General features: G+C 44.6%; 1 protein-coding gene across 1 annotated transcript; it reads left to right on the top strand.

Annotated features, from left to right (window-relative positions):
* The first annotated feature begins 2,031 nt into the window (after nucleotides 1-2,031).
* Nucleotides 2,032-7,585, top strand: LOC100764112 (olfactory receptor 13A1). Its single transcript, XM_035441605.1, has 4 exons — nucleotides 2,032-2,158; nucleotides 3,652-3,798; nucleotides 4,329-4,870; nucleotides 7,187-7,585. The coding sequence occupies exons 1-4, from the start codon at nucleotides 2,032-2,034 to the stop codon at nucleotides 7,583-7,585; spliced, it is 1,215 nt and encodes a 404-aa protein (XP_035297496.1).
* The last annotated feature ends 9,653 nt before the right edge of the window (nucleotides 7,586-17,238 follow it).

Here is a 17,238-nt window from a genome sequence, read left to right as displayed (position 1 = left end):
ACTGTTAAGTTTTAATCTTCTTTATACTAAAATGAGAATTTTAGGGGAATCCTGTTTAGAGGTAATGTTGACCACGCCTACTTGGGGCTAGACACAGGTGTCGCTGACCATGCCTGTTTGGGTATGGTCAGAGTGATGTGGGAAAGGTTTAAGTAGTTAGGGGCATGCACTCGGGCCATGTCTCTCACTCCCTGCTGCCTGGCTAAGCGCACTTGCATGAGTACTATTTCTTAATAAGCTACCTGGTATCCATCTAGATCTGACTTCACATTGTGATCAGCAATGGTTGCTGCTGCATGCTTCCTTGCTTTACAACCTCATCAGTGTTGTGTGCATCAGTCTTCCTCCAGGCAGCTGCTCTTATACATATATACTGACTTCTCACTAGTTTTAGTTAGCTTTTCCATGGAACAGAGTGAGAAAGTGTTGGGGGAAATCTTTGGAACCCAGCTCATTCTGTCACCAAATCTTCCTTCATCTTACCTTTTCCAGATGGGTTCTCATTTCTTATGTTAATGATTTTTACTATCTATTAATTTATCTACCTATCTTCTATTTATCATCTACTTAAGTATCAATCATATATTATATATTAAGGTTACTTACATGAGTATGGGACAGGGTTTACTTAGAGGAGCAGAAAAATTTCAAGAACAGCAAAGTCCACCCCAGCATGGGTGACAGTTCACAAAATTGGGAACCTGGAGCTCATTCAACAGACCACAGGCAGCTCAGCAGGTTGGAGAGTGTCCTTTCCATGTGACTCAGTTGGTCTAAACCTCTTCCAGGCATCTGGGCAGGTCTCAGAGACTTCTTTTCAGCTTGGCTTTTCTCAGAGTGACTTTCATGAGCCTTTGTTTATTCTTGGATGGGAGGGGCCTAGTGCATGTGACTAGTTGCAGGAACTTACTGAAGCTATTTTGATTTTTTTTTTTAACTTTTGGGCTTAAGAAGTTTCTTCCAAGATGGAATGTTTGAATCTAGGATGAGACTGCTACACCACATCAGCCCACTACAGCTCTGAGTAAGAATTACTTGTGTTAATGGAGGGAGTGGTGACTCAGAGCACTTCATCGTTAGTGGTCAGAGATGCTCCTGGACCAGTAGGATGAGTTCCCTACATTGTGGGGGAAAATGTTTAATGATATGACAAGGGAAAAGTCACAGTGAACAGGGCTCTATGGGTGAGGCTGAGCCAGTGGGAGGTGTGGCTGCATTCCATGGAGGCAGGGTTAGCCAATGGGGAACACTGCTGGGATCTGTCTGGTTTTCTACCAAGTGGTGTCTATATCGCTGCTGTTTCCTTCTCCAGGGGTGAGGGTCCTCCCCATCTAAATTAGTTACCCTTCTGTTGTTGTGATGAAATACTATGTCCAAGGCAGTTAATAGAAGGGTCTATTTCAGAAGGGGGCAATAATAGCAGCAAGTGGCCAGAACAGAAAGCTGAGAAATTACATTCTTTAAGCATGAACACAAAGCAAAGAGAGCAAAGTAGAGGTACAGTGTAAAAACTCTGTCTACAGTGCAACAAGGCTACAAAGCTCTCAAAGCTTGCTTTCAGTGACTTAATCCCACCAGTAAGGCCACACATCCTAAGCCTCCCCAAACAGTGACATCGCTGGCAACCAAGTGCTGAGTTGTGCAGAGACTGTTGTGTTTGCTGTTAAGTGGGTGAAGTTTTGTGAAGGGTTAAGAATGTGTATATTGAAATAAGATTGTTTTTAATTTAAATAAAAAAATAAATAAAAGCAAAATCCAAAAAAGAATGTGTATATTGACAGAATTCCGGGACTTTGGAAGATTTGGAACTTAAGGTGGCCAGTGGTCATTTGACTTGTGAAGTTTGAATCATTTTAGCTCCTTTAATTTTTTTGTGATGACTGATTCTGAATGGGTTATTTTCTGCACTGTTCTATGGTTGCAGGAGATGATTCACCCACCTGCAGTGGGCCTTCTAATTCTACAGGGAAGTCACTCTGCTCTTAAGAGTCTGTCCATGTGCCTTGTCATCTCTACTCAGTGCCACAAAACATGGCAGAACTGACGTCCTGTTTACTGGTGCTGACCTTCATCTCCACAGACTTCACACACTCTGTCCTCAAGGAAGGATTTGGAAACTACAATGAAAAGATGAATACACTCATGGCCAACCTCAACTGTGATGTCACACATTGCCTGAACTCCCCATGCAATACAATGAGATGGCCCATTCTCACTCTCCCTATACATTGATGGACCAATCAGTGTTGGCTTTTTATAGGACTACATCACACCAAGATGATATAGTAAAGTGATGTAAACCCATAGACTTTGCTTAGGAATTGAACCCTAATGTGAAATACATCTTCCAATCAGGATCAAGTGTACCTGACTCTCAGCCAAGCTGCTTTAAGGGCATCCCCAGGGTAGAAATGACCATGAGGGTCAATGTCCTAGAGCTGAGTGCATGGCCTCTGGAGCCTGCTTTCTCTATGCCTTAGGGTCCGGTATCTCAGTATGGGGACTGTGTTTACCTCAAAATGGGTAATTGCTCTCTGAGGGCCACTCCCTAGCAATCTCGGTGTCCACCCTAAGGGGCAGAACCCACATTAAGGTCAACAGAAAACAATAGAGACACAGGGCTCTAACATTGTGACCACACTGCATAGTCTCCATGATATGAAGACATCTTGGGCATAGACGAGCACTCAGCAACAACTTCTCATTCCATGTGAGTTGATCCTGCCTCTACTCACTTCTTCCTTTGGGGCACCTACCTTCTCTGCTTTTTCCTTTTTGTTTTGTGTCGGGGGAGGGATGATTGTCAAAAGACATTTGATTTTGCCCTGATCTATTTCAATATTTAAAATACTGTTACCAGAATCACTTTGCTTCACAGTTTCAGTTTGCGTCTTTAAGAGCTTGCTTCTGTAGGTCTGCTTTGGGACCTATCTGGGCTGTTGATCAGTACTGAACAGAAATCTTGCCCTGTGGCTCAGCTCCAAGGCAGATGCAGCTCTCTGAGAGAGGCAGGGTGGTTTCCTGTGAATCTGGTGCAGAGGTCAGGGCTCAGAGTCCTCTGTGCTCCAGAACTGCAGACAGACAGACAGACAGACAGGAGAATCGGGGGCTCAACAGAGAAGCCCTGTGTGGTGTACAAAGCCATCGGGCATCTGCAGGGAATGCTGACAGACCAGCCTTTGCATTTGCAGGGACAAGTGTTGGCCCTGGAGACTCTGCGTTGCTTGGTTCTTCAGTGGAGGGGGGGGAGAGGTATCAAAAGCTCAGGTCCTGCTCTCAAGCTCACCCTGCAGGAGAAAGGCCTTGATCTTTCACAGGGAAGAAGACACACTTCCTTGTTCAGGGCATACTTTGGTGTGGGTTCTTTGTTTCCATGTAGTCAACAGCCCACTCATGAATCTCCAGCAAAGCTCTGGGACATCTCAGTCCCATGGAGACACTAGAGAGAGCAGATCTGCTTTACCACATGCTGATCAGTCCAACTGCTTCTTGGCTTGAGAGGTTTATTTGCTTAAAGAGGCTTGGGTGACTAAAGGTAGATAGGTGTATGAGGCATGGGGCAGACAGACTTGAAGCTGAGCAGGGGTGATAGCCTAGAAATTTGGGGCCTAGGTTGAAGCTGTGTTCACGCCTTTCATTCTGTGTTTCCAGGTCTGACAGAGCCTGATACCTTTTCTGGTAGACAGAAGCCTCCACCAGGCCCAGGGAAGGGGGTGATATATATCTACCCCACTGGCCTTATCACTCACAAGGAGTGGCTTCGGGTGACCAAGAAGAAATGGACAGTTGTGGACAGAGGTATGTCCATTTCTTTCCCCAAGGGGCAGGGCCATCTGTGCCAACGGCAAGCCATGCTGTAACTGTTCTATGCTTGAACCCCCTGCACCCAGACCCAAGCTTGCTTCCCCAGAAATGTATTTCAGTCTGTCCTAGAGAAGCCTGGCCCACTCCTTGATGTGGCTGGTCGTCTCTAGGTCCAAAAAGCCTGTGCTGGGGGCCATTGGTATGCGTTAGAAGTTTGGCATATATGCCTATAGGAGCTCTAGGTCTCAGAATATCATAGGACATGATCAGATGCTACAGAGGGATACTGCCCACCACAGGCAGGGTTTCCTTTTGTTCTGGGTCTATTGTGTTCAGATTGTGTGAAGAGTTCAGATTATTGTATTATGTTGACAGATGATGCCATATTTTTAATTATGTGCTTTCTACAGCAACAGCAACCACTACCAGCTGTCCTAGTAACACCTGGCTGAACCTCATGTGACATGATGGCTGCTCTACACCCTATGTCTCCTTGACCATACCTGTGGCATACTAATTCCCAGTGGCTCACTCTCCAATGGCAATGAATAATTACACGTCTGTGGTAGAGTTTGTCCTGCAGGGATTCTCTGGGGATCCTGGGTTCCAGGCTTTCTTCTTAGCCTTCTTCTTCCTTTTTTATATCCTGGCTCTTGCAGGAAACACCCTCATCATCATGGCCATCAGCCTGAACCCAAGTCTCCACACCCCCATGTACTTCTTCCTTGCAAACCTGGCCCTGTTGGACATTGTGTGCACATCCACAGTTCTTCCCAAGCTGTTGGAGGGTCTGGTGGGTAAGGGCAGCCACATCTCTTATAAGGGATGCATGACCCAGCTTTTCTTCCTAACCTTGGTTCTGGGGGCTGAGCTGCTGCTGCTCACTGCCATGGCCTATGACCGCTATGTGGCCATCTGCCGCCCACTGCACTACAGCCTGCTGATGAGTCGACCCGTCTGTGTCCTACTCGCAGGCAGTGTGTGGCTCATCAGTGCTGTCAACTCATCTGTGCACACTGGCCTAATGGCACAGCTCGATTTCTGTGGCCCCAACAAAATTCGTCACTTTTTATGTGAAATCCCAACACTGTTGCAGCTGTCTTGCAGCCCAACTACCATTAACAACATCATGACTGTCTTTGCAGATGTTTATTTTGGTGTGGTCAACTTCCTATTGACCATGATATCCTACAGTTTCATCATTGCCAGCATCCTGCGCATCCGCTCTGCTGAGGGCAAGAGGCGTGCCTTCTCCACCTGCTCTGCCCACCTGGTGGTGGTCACCCTGTATTACTCCACTGTCATCTATACCTATGTGCAGCCTGGCTCCGGGTCCTCCTTGGAAAATGGCAAGGTGGTTGCCTTATTGTACACAGCAGTCAGTCCTATCCTGAACCCCCTCATTTACTCTCTGAGGAATAAAGATGTCAAAGTGGCTCTCAGGAAGGTGTTTCCATGTGTCTGTTGATGAACTAGTGGGATCATATGACTGAGAATCTGATGCCATGGCAAGGAACAGAGTGACAGTTCATATAACAGATGTAAATGTAATGTGCCTCTCTTTGAGGAGCCACTGCCATTCCTTTCGTGAGTGTGGGCATCCAGGTTTGGGGCAGGCTGCATGTCTATAGCCTTGTGTCTGTGATGTAGGGGTTTTTGGCATCCTGTGTTGGAAAAAACCACTGAGACCCTGATATTGGATTGGAGGAGAATTGTGTCTGGTAGCTCCATGGTCTCTGCACCACTGAGAGGAGAGAAAACAAGCAATCTGCTTCCCATACCAGTGATGCCCAGGAAGTGGTGGGTTGACTTCTCGATTCCTCTTCAGGTGGGAAGCTCTGTTATCATAACAGAGGGTGTCAGCCCTTTCTTAGAGTACACAGAAGCCTCTCCAATTGACTCGGAGTACATTCTAATTCTCGCCTCTGAGTGCTGTGTCCACAGGATCCTCCTTTACTCCGTTCTCTCCTCCAGGGAATTTCCTCTAGGATGTGATAAGACCTGCATCATTTGTTGCTGTTGTTAGCAATATCCAAATGTACAGCTGCCTTTCTGTCTCTTCTCTGAATCTATTGGTATAGCTGGAAGACCTTGATTTCTTTGCTAACTGCTTGTTCATGTGGTGTTCAGGGTACCAGGTTACAGGAACCAGCCATTTCCATCTACCCAGGGGGCTCTAAGACTTGAACTCTGGTTATCAGGCTTGACAGCAAGTGTCCTACTGGCTGAGCCATCTCACCTGCCCTACACATTTGTTTCTGAGAGGTGTTTTCTACTCTGTATCCCGGGTTTTGATGTCCACAGCACCTTACCGAAAGAGTTCAAGCATAGTGAATTGGACAGGATTTAGCAGGCCACCGGAGTACTTGTCACCATGGCTCTACTGTTGAGTTGTTGCTTGATATGTTACCCATTGTATTGCCTACCTGTCCATCTATCTTACTCATTTCAAAACAAGCTGCAAACATTGATTCACTCTTCTTTAAATACATTCATGTGCATAGCAGAGACCATCATTTGCTTATAGGTTATTTTTTTTAATGGCTTAGGTAGAGCTCTTAAGGTAAAATTTCACACATGAGTTATGGTATCATTTAATGAGTTTTGGAACACACACACACACACACACACAGAGAGAGAGAGAGAGAGAGAGAGAGAGAGAGAGAGAGACAGAGAGAGACAGAGACAGAGAGAGACAGAGAGAGAGAGAAAGAGAGAGATAGACAGAGAGAGACAGAGAGAGACAGAGAGAGAGAGAGCTGTGAAACCCATGGCTCTCAAGCAAGGATGCTTCACCCAGGGCTGCTCAGTCAGTCTGGGTAGAGGTCATCACTGACCTTTCTGGAGATTATCACTGTTCTGGTATTTTCACTATAGGTGAGTCTTGTGTGTTATAGAACTTTGTACAAATGGAATCACACAGCACATATTCATTTACATGTGTCCTCTTTCATAGCACAGTGTTTGTTTCTGATGTATTAATTTTATTTTATGTGCATGATTGTTTTTCTTTGGTGGATGCATGTGTACGACAAGCATGCTTGTTGCCCTTGGAGGTCAAAAGAGGATGTTGGATCCCCAGGAATGGAGTTACAGATTGTTGAAAACCACCATGGGTTGTGGAAATATAGCCGAGATCGTCTGTTCGAGCAACAAGTGTTCTTAACTGCTGAGTCGCACCACAGTGTTTTAAAGATTCATTCCTGGTCTCATGTGTCCTTTCTAGTTTTGGTGCACACTAGATTCTATGAGTGTAACACATTTCATTATGCAGTGTCCATAAATAACTGTGCAGAAGCCTCTCCCATGATTTTCTTTCTTTCTGGAAAGTGCCTGTGATGGCACAACAGGGACTTTCTGCAGCTCCAACATGATATGGCAATTCTTCTGTGAGATTCCCCCACTGTTGAAGCTCTCCTGTGCTCCAACACAACTGAACGAAGCCATGGCCTTTGCTGCAGATGTCTTCCTGGCTGTGGGGAACTTCTCTGTGATCATCCTCTCCTATGGCTTTATTGTGGCCAGCATCCTGAGGATCCGCTCTGATGAGGGCAAGCGACGTGCCTTTTCCACCTGCTCTGCACACCTCATCGTGGTTACCATGTACTACTCCACAGTCATCTACACGTACATCTGCCCTGCATCCAGCTACTCACTGAACAAGGACAAGGTGGCATCTGTCATCTACACCTCTGTGGCACCCACCTTGAACCCCCTCATCTACACTCTGAGGAACAAGGATGTCAAAGTTGCACTTAGGAGACTTCTGTTCTGCTACTGAACCTGTGGCTGCTCCACTGCCTGCAGCTCTGCTGCACTGGGGATCACAGGTGTGGTATAGGTCCCTGTTCCTTTACCCCAGGACACAATTTGTTGAACCACAGAGGACAACTGTTTGCTTTCTGCGCAGAGAAGCCATGGACCTGCACTTGATACCCTGTAGGAAGATGGTGTATCCATGAGACTATGATCCTCAGCAGTTAAGTGAATTTCCCAAACATCAAATGTGGGCGTTCTTAACCCTCTCTGCTGCAGTCACATGAGCAAGATCTCTGGGTAGACACTGCTTTGTGCATCTGTTCTCTTTTAACTCCAAAAGGCTATTCAGCCTTGACTGTGGCTGGCATGTAGGTAGGTGACCTAAGAATGTAAAGCAGTCTGGTAATTTGAGGACAATTAGTCTTTCTTGTTAGTGAAATATATGAAACATTGATTTCCTTCCACATCTTTGTATAGCTATGGAAGAGATTTTTCAGGGAGACATTTGCCTTGCTGTGGGCCTGCTGTGGCATTGTGTGATAAGCTAAGGCCTGCCTTTCCCTTGCATCCTGCCCAAAATGGACCACCAATGCTATCAGCAGCTCCCCTGTCAAAGCTGGCTCTCACCCAAGAGGGTTTCAGCAGCAGACAGATCGGGCAGCAGAGGTTTCTTAGAACCCAGGGCCTTACCATTTCCACTGTGGAGTGATGTAGCAGGGCTGCTGTATGCTTGGGAGCTTGTTGGTTTGGAGGATATGGCCAGAAAGGAAACTATGAGAGGGAACACAGTTGTTGTCCTTCAGGGGCTTCTTAGAACAAATCCTGAGGCCTCTGAAATCCTTAAATCTGACGTGGGCTGTCTCAAGGTCATGGGCTAACTCTGGTGGACGTTTTACCTTTCTGTTTGCTCCTGGTTGACCTGTGTTTCTTCTTCTATTTGGTTTTTATTCCTTTCAATACTAATTAAATTAGTTAGCTAATTTTTGTATCCGTTGAAATTTTTTTTTTTTTGGTTTTTCAAGACAATGTTTCTCTGTTGCTTTGGAGGCTGTCTTGGAACTAGCTCTTGTAGACCAGGCTGGTCTTGAAATCACAGAGATCTGCCTGCCTCTGCCTCCGGAGAGCTGGGATTAAAGGTGTACATCACCACCACGCAGCTGCGAATTTATTTTAAAGTTTATACATATGTATAGTAATTTTATCAGTTCCCCTCCCCTTTCAATTCTCTGTATGCTCCCCTTTCTGTCAACTTCATAGCTTCTTCTTGATTCACGAGTGCTGTTTTATACATATATTTGAAAATATGCAAATAAAACATTCTAAGTCCATTTAGAGTTGTTCATATTTATATGCATTTAGGATTGACCTCTTGGTAGTGGTTAACCAGTTATGGGCTTGTCCATGGAAAGACTGATTCTCCCTCCCAGCAGTCACTAATTGCCTAAAGCTCCTCATATTTCCATCTTACATGTTAGCATGTCATCTGGTGTTGTCATTGTTCAGTTCTTGTTTAAGTCACCATATTCTTTTTTAACTAAATATTTTTTATTTAAATTAGAAACAAGATTGTTTTACATGTCAATCCCAGTTCCCTCTACCTCCCCTCCTCCCTTGCCCCCCCACAGACCCCCCTATCCCATCCCCTTTCTGCTCCCCAGGGAGTGTGAGGCCTTCTGGCAATCTTCAAAGTCTGTCATATTATTTGGAGCAGGACATAGGCCCTCCCTCATGTGTCTAGACTGAGAAAGTATCCCTCTATGTGGAATGGGCTCCCAAAATCCATTCTTTGGCAAGGAATAAATACTGATCTACTACCAGAGGGTCCATAGATTTCTGAGGCCTCTTCACTGACACCCACATTCATGGGGTCTGTATCATTCCTATGCTGGTTTCCCAGCTATCAGTCTGGGGTCCATGAGCTCCCCTTTGTTAGTAAGCTATTTCTGTGGGTTTCACAAGAGTCTTCTTGACCCCTTTGCTCATCACTCCAACCTCTCTACAACTGGATTCCAGGAGTTCAGTTCAGTACTTAGCTGTGGGTGTCTACTTCTGCTTCCATCAGCTACTGAATGAAGGCTCTAGGATGGCATATCATCAATCTCAATATTGGAGAAGGGCATTTCGGATAGCTTCTCCACTATTGCTTAGATTGTTAGTTGTTGTCCTTCTTGTAAATGTCTGGACGTTTCCCTAGTGCCAGATTTCTCTTTAAATCTATAATGGCTCCCTCTATTATGGTATCTCTTATCTTGCTCTCCTCTATTTTTCTACCCCGACTCAAACTTCCTGCTCCCTCATGTCCTCCTCTCCCCTCCTCTTATCCCTGTCTCATTCTTCTAGTTCTTTCTCCCCTTCCCTCACGCTCCCAGTTTTCTCAGGAGATGTCCCTTTCCCCTTCTCTGGGGGACCATGTAGATCTCTCTTAGGGTCTTCCTTGTTTCATACTTCTCTGGTGGTGTGGATTGTAGGCTGGTAATCTTTTGCTCTATGTATAAAATCCATGTATGAGTGAATACATACCATGTTTGTCTTTTTGTGACTGGGTTACTTTGCTCAGAATGGTTTGTTCTAGTTCCATCCATTTGCCTACAAATTTCAAGATTCCATTGTTTTTTTTTCCCACTAAGTAGTACGCCATTGTGTACATGTATCACATTTTCTCTATTCGTTCTTCAGTTGAGGGGCATCTAGGTTGCTTCCAGATTCTGGCTATTACCAACAGCGCTGCTATGAACATTGTTGAACAGATGTCCTTGTTGTACGAATGTGCTTCTTTTGTGTATATGCCTAAGAGTGGAATTTCTGGATCTGATGGTAGGCTGATTCCCATTTTCCTGAGGAATCTCCATACTGATTTCCAAAGTGGCTTTAGGAGTTGGCACTCCCACCAGCAGTGGAAGAGTGTTCCTCTTTCTCCACATCCTTTCCAGCATAAACTGTCATTGGTGTTTTTGATTTTAGACATTTTGTGGGCTACCATTTTGTCTTGTTGATTGTGTGATGAATATGAAATGTCTTCTTCACCTCTTTTGATTGATTTTAGTTTGAAGTCTAATTTGTTAGATATTATGATAGCTACACCAGCTTGTTTCTTGGGTCCATTTGATTGGAAAATCTTATCCCAACCCTTTACTCTGAGGTAATGTCTGTCTTTGAAGTTGAGGTGTGTTTCTTGTATGCAGAAGAAGGATAGATTCTATCTTCCTATCCATTCTATTAGCCTGTGTCTTTTTGTAGGCAAGTTAAGACAATTAATATTGAGGGAAATTAAGGACCATTGAGTGTTAATTGCTGTTTGATTTTGATTTGTTGTTGTTGGTGGTATTGTGTGTGTATTTACCCTGGTGGTATTGTCTGTGGATTTACCCTGTTTTTTTTCTTTTGGCTGTTGGTAAAGTGGGATGATCTATTGCCTATATCATTGTGAGTGTAGTTAACTTCCTTAGGTTGGAGTTTTCCTTCTAGTACTTTCTGTAGGACTGGATTAGTGGCTATGTATTGTTTAAATCTGGTTTGTCATGGAATATCTTGTTTTCTCCATCTATAGTGATTGAAATCTTTGCTGGATTTAGTAGTCTGGGCTGGCATCCATGATATCTTAGTGTTGGTAGAATATCTATCCAGAACCTTCTGGCTTCAGAGTTTCCATGGAGAAATCAGGTGTAATTTTGATAGGTTTGCCTTTATATGTTGCTTGACCTTTTTCCTTTGCTGCTCTTAATATTCTTTCTTTATTTTGTATGTTTGTGGGTTTTATTATTATGTGACAAGGGAACTTTCTGTGGTCCACTGAAGGTTTCTTGTACTTCCATTGACATGTCTTTCTTTAGGTTACAAAAGTTTTCTTCTATGATTTTGTTGAATATGTTTTCTGCACCTTTGAGCTGGTTTTCTTCACCCTCTTCTATACCTATTATTCTTATGTTTGGCCTTTTCACGGTGTGCCATATTCCCTGGAAATTATGTGTTAGGGATTTGTTGGACTTAAGATTTCCTTTGGTCGATAAATCTATTTCTCCTCATGTATCTTCAATGCCTGAGATTCTCTCTTCCATCTCTTGTTTTCTGTTGGTTAGGGTTCCTGATTGCTTACGCATCTTTCCTAATTCCAGCATTCCCTCAGATTGTTTTTTTCTATTGTCTGTATTTTAGTTGTCAAACCTTGCACTGTTTGAATTGTTTCTTGCAATTTTTGGTTTGCCTTTTCTTCCATTCCTTTAAAGGATTTTCTCATTTCTTCCTTTAGGGTCTCTATTATATTCATGAAGTTTTTCTTAAGGTTGTTCTCTTCTGCCTCATCTGTGTTGGGTTGTTCAGGTCTTGCAGTTGTAGAATCCTTAGATTCTAGTGGTGTCACATTGTTTTGTTGTTGTTGTTGTTGTTGTTGAATGTGTTCTTATATTGTCTTCTTCCCATCCCTTCTTCCAGTGGGTGCAAGTGGGGTATCTTCTTCTACTGGTGGGTATGGGTCCAAAGTTCTCTTCCAGTGGGTGCAAGCAGGTCCAATACTCTGATGGGTCTCAAGGTGGGTGCAGGTGGGTCTGAGGCACTTACCCTCATGATGGGTGGGAGTGGGACCAGCACAACAATGTCAGCAGACTCACAGTTGCTTGGTCCACTGGTGGTAAGTCAACATGCCTACAGTTCCCAGGCAAGGAGAAACAAGAGTGTAAGTCAGGCCTGAGACAGGGGCCCAAACTCACCTCTCCTCTGTGTGGGGTGGGTGTAGCCCAGAGATATCAGCAGACTAGCAGTTGCTTGGTCTGCTGGGGGTCAGTCAACCTGCCTGCGGTCCCCAGGCCAGGAGATCCCAGAGTGGGCAAGCAGAAGTCAGGCCTGAGACAGGGGCCCAAGCTCACCTCTCCCTTGCGTAAGCAATTTCTTGCAAGATGGAATGTTTGAATCTAGGATAAGACTGCTACACCTCATCAGCCCACTACAGCTCTGAGTAAGAATTACTTGTGTTAATGGAGGGAGTGGTGACTCAGAGCACTTCATCGTTAGTGGTCAGAGATGCTCCTGGACCAATAGGATGAGTTCCCTACATTGTGGGGGAAAATGTTTAATGATATGACAAGGGAAAAGTCACAGTGAACAGGGCTCTATGGGTGAGGCTGAGCCAGTGGGAGGCATGGCTGCATTCCATGGAGGCAGGGTTAGCCAATGGGGAACACTGCTGGGATCTGTCTGGTTTTCTACCAAGTGGTGTCTATACCGCTGCTGTTTCCTTCTCCAGGGGTGAGGGTCCTCCCCATCTAAATTAATTACCCTTCTGTTGTTGTGATGAAATACTATGTCCAAGGCAGTTTATAGAAGGGTCTATTTTGGGGTTACCATTTCAGAAGGGAGCAGTAATGGCAGCAAGTGGCCAGAACAGAAAGCTGAGAGATTATATCTCTAAGCATGAGCACAAAACAGAGAGCAAAGTAGAGGTACAGTGTAAAAACTCCATCTACAGTACAGCAAGGCTACAAAGCTCTCAAAGCTTGCTTTCAGTGATGTAATCCCACCAGCAAGGCGACATATCCTAAGCTTCCACAAAGAGTGGCATAGCTGACAACCAAGTGTTGAAATACCTAAGCTAATGGAGTCATTTGTCATTCACATCAACACACCATCTGCCCCTGCCTGATCCCCAGGTCAGGAAATACCTGCTTCCTCTAGGGTCTGAGGTTACATTTGATACTCCTAGTCTTTATAAGTAGCTTTCCTGAAGTGGAATTTGGGTTTTTGTTTTCCCAGAAGCTCTACCAAAAATGCTGGCCACAGTTAGTTTTATCTTGATATGGTTGAGGTGCTCTTGCTGGATGCTCAGGCCAGAGAGGGCAGGATGTTGAGGCTAGTGCAGTTCACTGGTGGGAAGCCAGAACAGGAATGACATACTTAGGAATAGATGATAGCATGAACCAGACAAACACTTGCACTGCAGAGTGTGACTTTGCAACACACTTACTCTTCTGATGTCTTTGTTAATGTTTCCCTTAGCTTCCAGCAAATACAAATTTATGGAAAAGTCAGGTACAGTGGAACACAACTATACTTCAAGCACTTCAGAGGCTAGGGAAAGAGGATCTGGAGCTGAAGGTCAACCTCGTCTACATAGGTTGTCTCAAAAATCAAAAACAAACAAAATACCAAGACCGACACAAAACAAGTCCACAACTAGATTCACAGAGAGCACCTGGGGCTGAGTGGAGGCTGGCTGCACCCAGAGGGAGAAACAAGGACTTCTACAGAGAGGAGTCTTTTGGGAGGGAGTTCAGGATTTTGCCCATGTGAGTGAGCCAGCCTCTCAGGCCAATGCAATGAGACAGGTAGACAAGCCATTGGAGTGGTACACAAGAGGTGTCCCTGCTTTGGAAATTCCAGTAAAGCTATAAAATAGGATGGCCTCTGGAGACAGCCGTGCATGGATGTGGGGTGCTTTCTACTTTTCTTGAGTGATTGTGGTCAGAATCTGATGTCTGCCTCTCTGGAGCTGCAGAGTAAGCTTAGCATATGCAACTGGATGTATATGGGTGTGTTAATAACGTTAACTCATTTGTCTTCAGAGGTCATAACTAAGTGGGGTCTCAGGAGTTCTTTATGTCCAAACTGCTGGATGGGAAAGGATCAAATACAAAGGGAACAAATTGGTTCCCAGTGACTGAAACCAGGCATTGAATAGCCCCATGGCAGCTCCAGGACATCACCAAGTGGAACTCCTGTATACCACAAGCAAAGGGAAAAGCCAACTCTTGACTATTCTATCCTACTTAAAAAGGAGGCTTCAAGGCCATCTTCAGATCAGTTCTCATTCAATTTATGTGAGAAGATAGCCACCCAGGTTTTCCAAGTGCAGTTGTTTTTAGATGTTGCCCAGAGAGACCCACCTGACTCCATGATGAATGTTCATACTCCCATGACCCAAAGGTGTGACCAGTAGGAGCTCCTACACAATACTGTGTGTAATGCCAGTCTTTTAAATGTACTGAATGTATTATGGATAAGAACATGTTGCTGTGAGTTCTGCAGAAACCCATTGAATATCTTCAGAACTTTCTTGCAAAGAGCTTCTGTGACCAGCTTCCCCTTGGTCTTCTTTTGAGCCCCTTCTCCTGTTTGGGGGTGGGATAGGAGACATCCCTACAGTTGCCTCTGAAATAAAAATAAAAAATGTAGCTCATTGTGCCTTCTTATCTTCAAGAGTCAAAGCTTCCTGTATTCTGTGCTGTCATTCCTGACATGTAGTGGGTGGGCCAGCTTCAAGGGGCAGAGGACAAGCCAGCTGCAGGGCTGTCCACCCCACTCAAGTTACTGGCCCTGTAGACCCTGCTGTTTATCTTGCACCTGTTAATGACCTCCACTGAATGTGACCATTACACCAGCCTAACCACCAAGATTTTTTCCACAGACAGAACCGAGTCCCCACCAGCCCCAGGAGCAGTTGCTGGGTCCGTGGCCACATTGCCACACCTCATTGCTGGACCGCCTGGATGCCCTGCTCTGAGGATAACTTCTGCTCCAGGTCAGTGAGGAGCAGACGATCGTCAGTTACTCTTTAACCATTTAGCCCCAGTTTTGACACTCATATGGTACAAATGTGGTCACTTGTTTTGGACTATTAGATTTCCTTCTGCCAGTATTGCAGGAGCCTTTGGTTACTTATTAGCTTTATAACTCAGTATTGTCCCTTTATGGAAAATTGAGTAGAAAGATCAGATGTAGTTGAAACTCATATCATGTCTTAACATTTTTATAATTTACTCATTTTATTTTCTTATTTTTTTATACATCCCAACTGTAGTTTATCCTCCCTTCACTCCTTCCAATCCCTCCCACACCTCTTCCCTAGATCCACTCCTGTTTCCCTTTAGAAAAGAGCATGCTTCCTAGGGATGTCAGCCAAACAGGGCTAACAAGATGCAATAAGACTAGGCACAAATCTTCATATCAAAGCTGGGCAAAGCAATCCAGTAGGAGAAATGGGGTCTCAAGAGCAGCCCCACTCCTACTGGTAGGAGTCCTACAAAAATACCAAGCTAACAAGTGTAGCACATATGCAGAGGACCTAGTGCAGACCCATGATTGCTGCTGCAGTCTCAGTGAGTCCCCATGAGCCCTGCTTAGTTTTTCTGTAAGTTGTGTTCTCCCAGTGTTCTTATCCCCCAGCCCTGGTTCCTAAAATTCTTCCTCTTCCTCATCCTTGGCATTACCTGAGATCCAAAGAGGGGGACCTGATGGAGATCTCAAATTTGGGCTCTCTTTCTGCCTAATGTTTGGCTGTAGATGTCTGCCATCTGTTCCCATCAACTGCCATGGAGACCTCTCTGAGGACAACACATCTTGACGTACTCTAGCAATTGCTCAAATCTTGAGTTGTGCTAAGACTGTTGTGTTTGCTGTTAAGTGGGTGAAGTTTTGTGAAGGAGTAAGAATGTGTATACTGAAATAAGGTTGTTTTTAATTTAAATAATAAATAAATAAAAGCAAACTCCAAAATAAATGTGTATATTGACAGAATTCCAGGACTTTGGGGAATTTGGAACTATAGGTGGCCAGTGGTCATTTGGTTTGTGAAGTTTGGGTAATTTTAGCTCCTTTAATTTTTTTGTGATGACTGATTCTGAATGGTTTATTTTCTGCACTGTTCTATGGTTGCAAGAGATGATTCACCCACCTACTGTGGGCCTCCTAGCTCTACATGGAAGTCACTCTGCTGCTAAGAGCTCATGTGACTTGTCGTCTCTTTTGATGTCCTGTTTACTGGTGCTGACCTTCATCTCCACAGACTTCACACACTCTGTCCTCAAGGAAGGATTTGGAAACTACAATGAAAAGATGAATACACTCATGGCCAACCTCAACTGTGATGTCACACATTGCCTGAACTCCCCATGCAATACAATGAGATGGCCCATTCTCACTCTCCCTATACACTGATGGACCAATCAGTGTTGGTTTTTGATAGGACTACATCACACCAAGATGATATAGTTAAGTGATGTAAACCCATAGACTATGCGTAGAAATTGAAGTTTAACGTGAAATACAGGCATCAAGTGTACATGACTCTCAGCCAAGCTGTTTTGAGGGCATCCCCAGGGTAGAAATCACTGTAAGGGTCAATGTCCTAGAGCTGAGTGCATGGCCTCTGGAGCCTGCTTCCTCTATACCTTAGGGTTCTGGTATGTCAGTTTGGGGACTATGGCCCCACAGGGACTCCTGTTTACCTCAAAATGGGTAATTGCTCTCTGAGGGCCACTCCCTAGCAATCTCAGTGTCCACCCCAAGGGGGAGAACCCACCTTAAGGTCAACAGAAAACAATAGAGACACAGGGCTCTAACATTGTGACCACACTGCATAGTCTCCATGATATGAAGACATCTTGGGCATAGACGAGCACCCAGCAACAACTTCTGCTTTCATGTGAGTTGATCCTGCCTCTACTCACTTCTTCCTTTGGGGCACCTACCTTCTCTGCTTTTCCCTTTTTGTTTTGTGTCGGGGGAGGGATGATTGTCAAAAGACATTTGGTTTTGTCCTGACCTATTTCAATATTTTTTTTTTTAAAAAAAACTGTTACCAGAAACACTTTGCTTCACAGTTTCAGTTTGCAATTTTAAGAGTTTGCTTCTGTAGGTCTGCTTTGGGACCTATCTGGGCTGTTGATCAGTATTGAACAGAAATCTTGC

The sequence above is a fragment of the Cricetulus griseus genome, chromosome 3 (assembly GCF_003668045.3).
Source record: "Cricetulus griseus strain 17A/GY chromosome 3, alternate assembly CriGri-PICRH-1.0, whole genome shotgun sequence".
Lineage (NCBI taxonomy): Eukaryota > Metazoa > Chordata > Mammalia > Rodentia > Cricetidae > Cricetulus > Cricetulus griseus.
This window is presented reverse-complemented; position numbering and strand designations above follow the sequence as displayed.

Excerpts from the sequence above, each read along its gene's own strand:
- LOC100764112 (XM_035441605.1), top strand. The coding sequence starts at position 2,032 with ATGGCAGAACTGACGTCCTGTTTACTGGTGCTGACCTTCATCTCCACA. Across the intron at positions 3,799-4,328 it reads ATGGACAGTTGTGGACAGAG|TGGCTCACTCTCCAATGGCA; the intron begins GTATGTCCATTT and ends ACTAATTCCCAG. Across the intron at positions 4,871-7,186 it reads GCCCCAACAAAATTCGTCAC|TTCTTCTGTGAGATTCCCCC; the intron begins TTTTTATGTGAA and ends ATGATATGGCAA.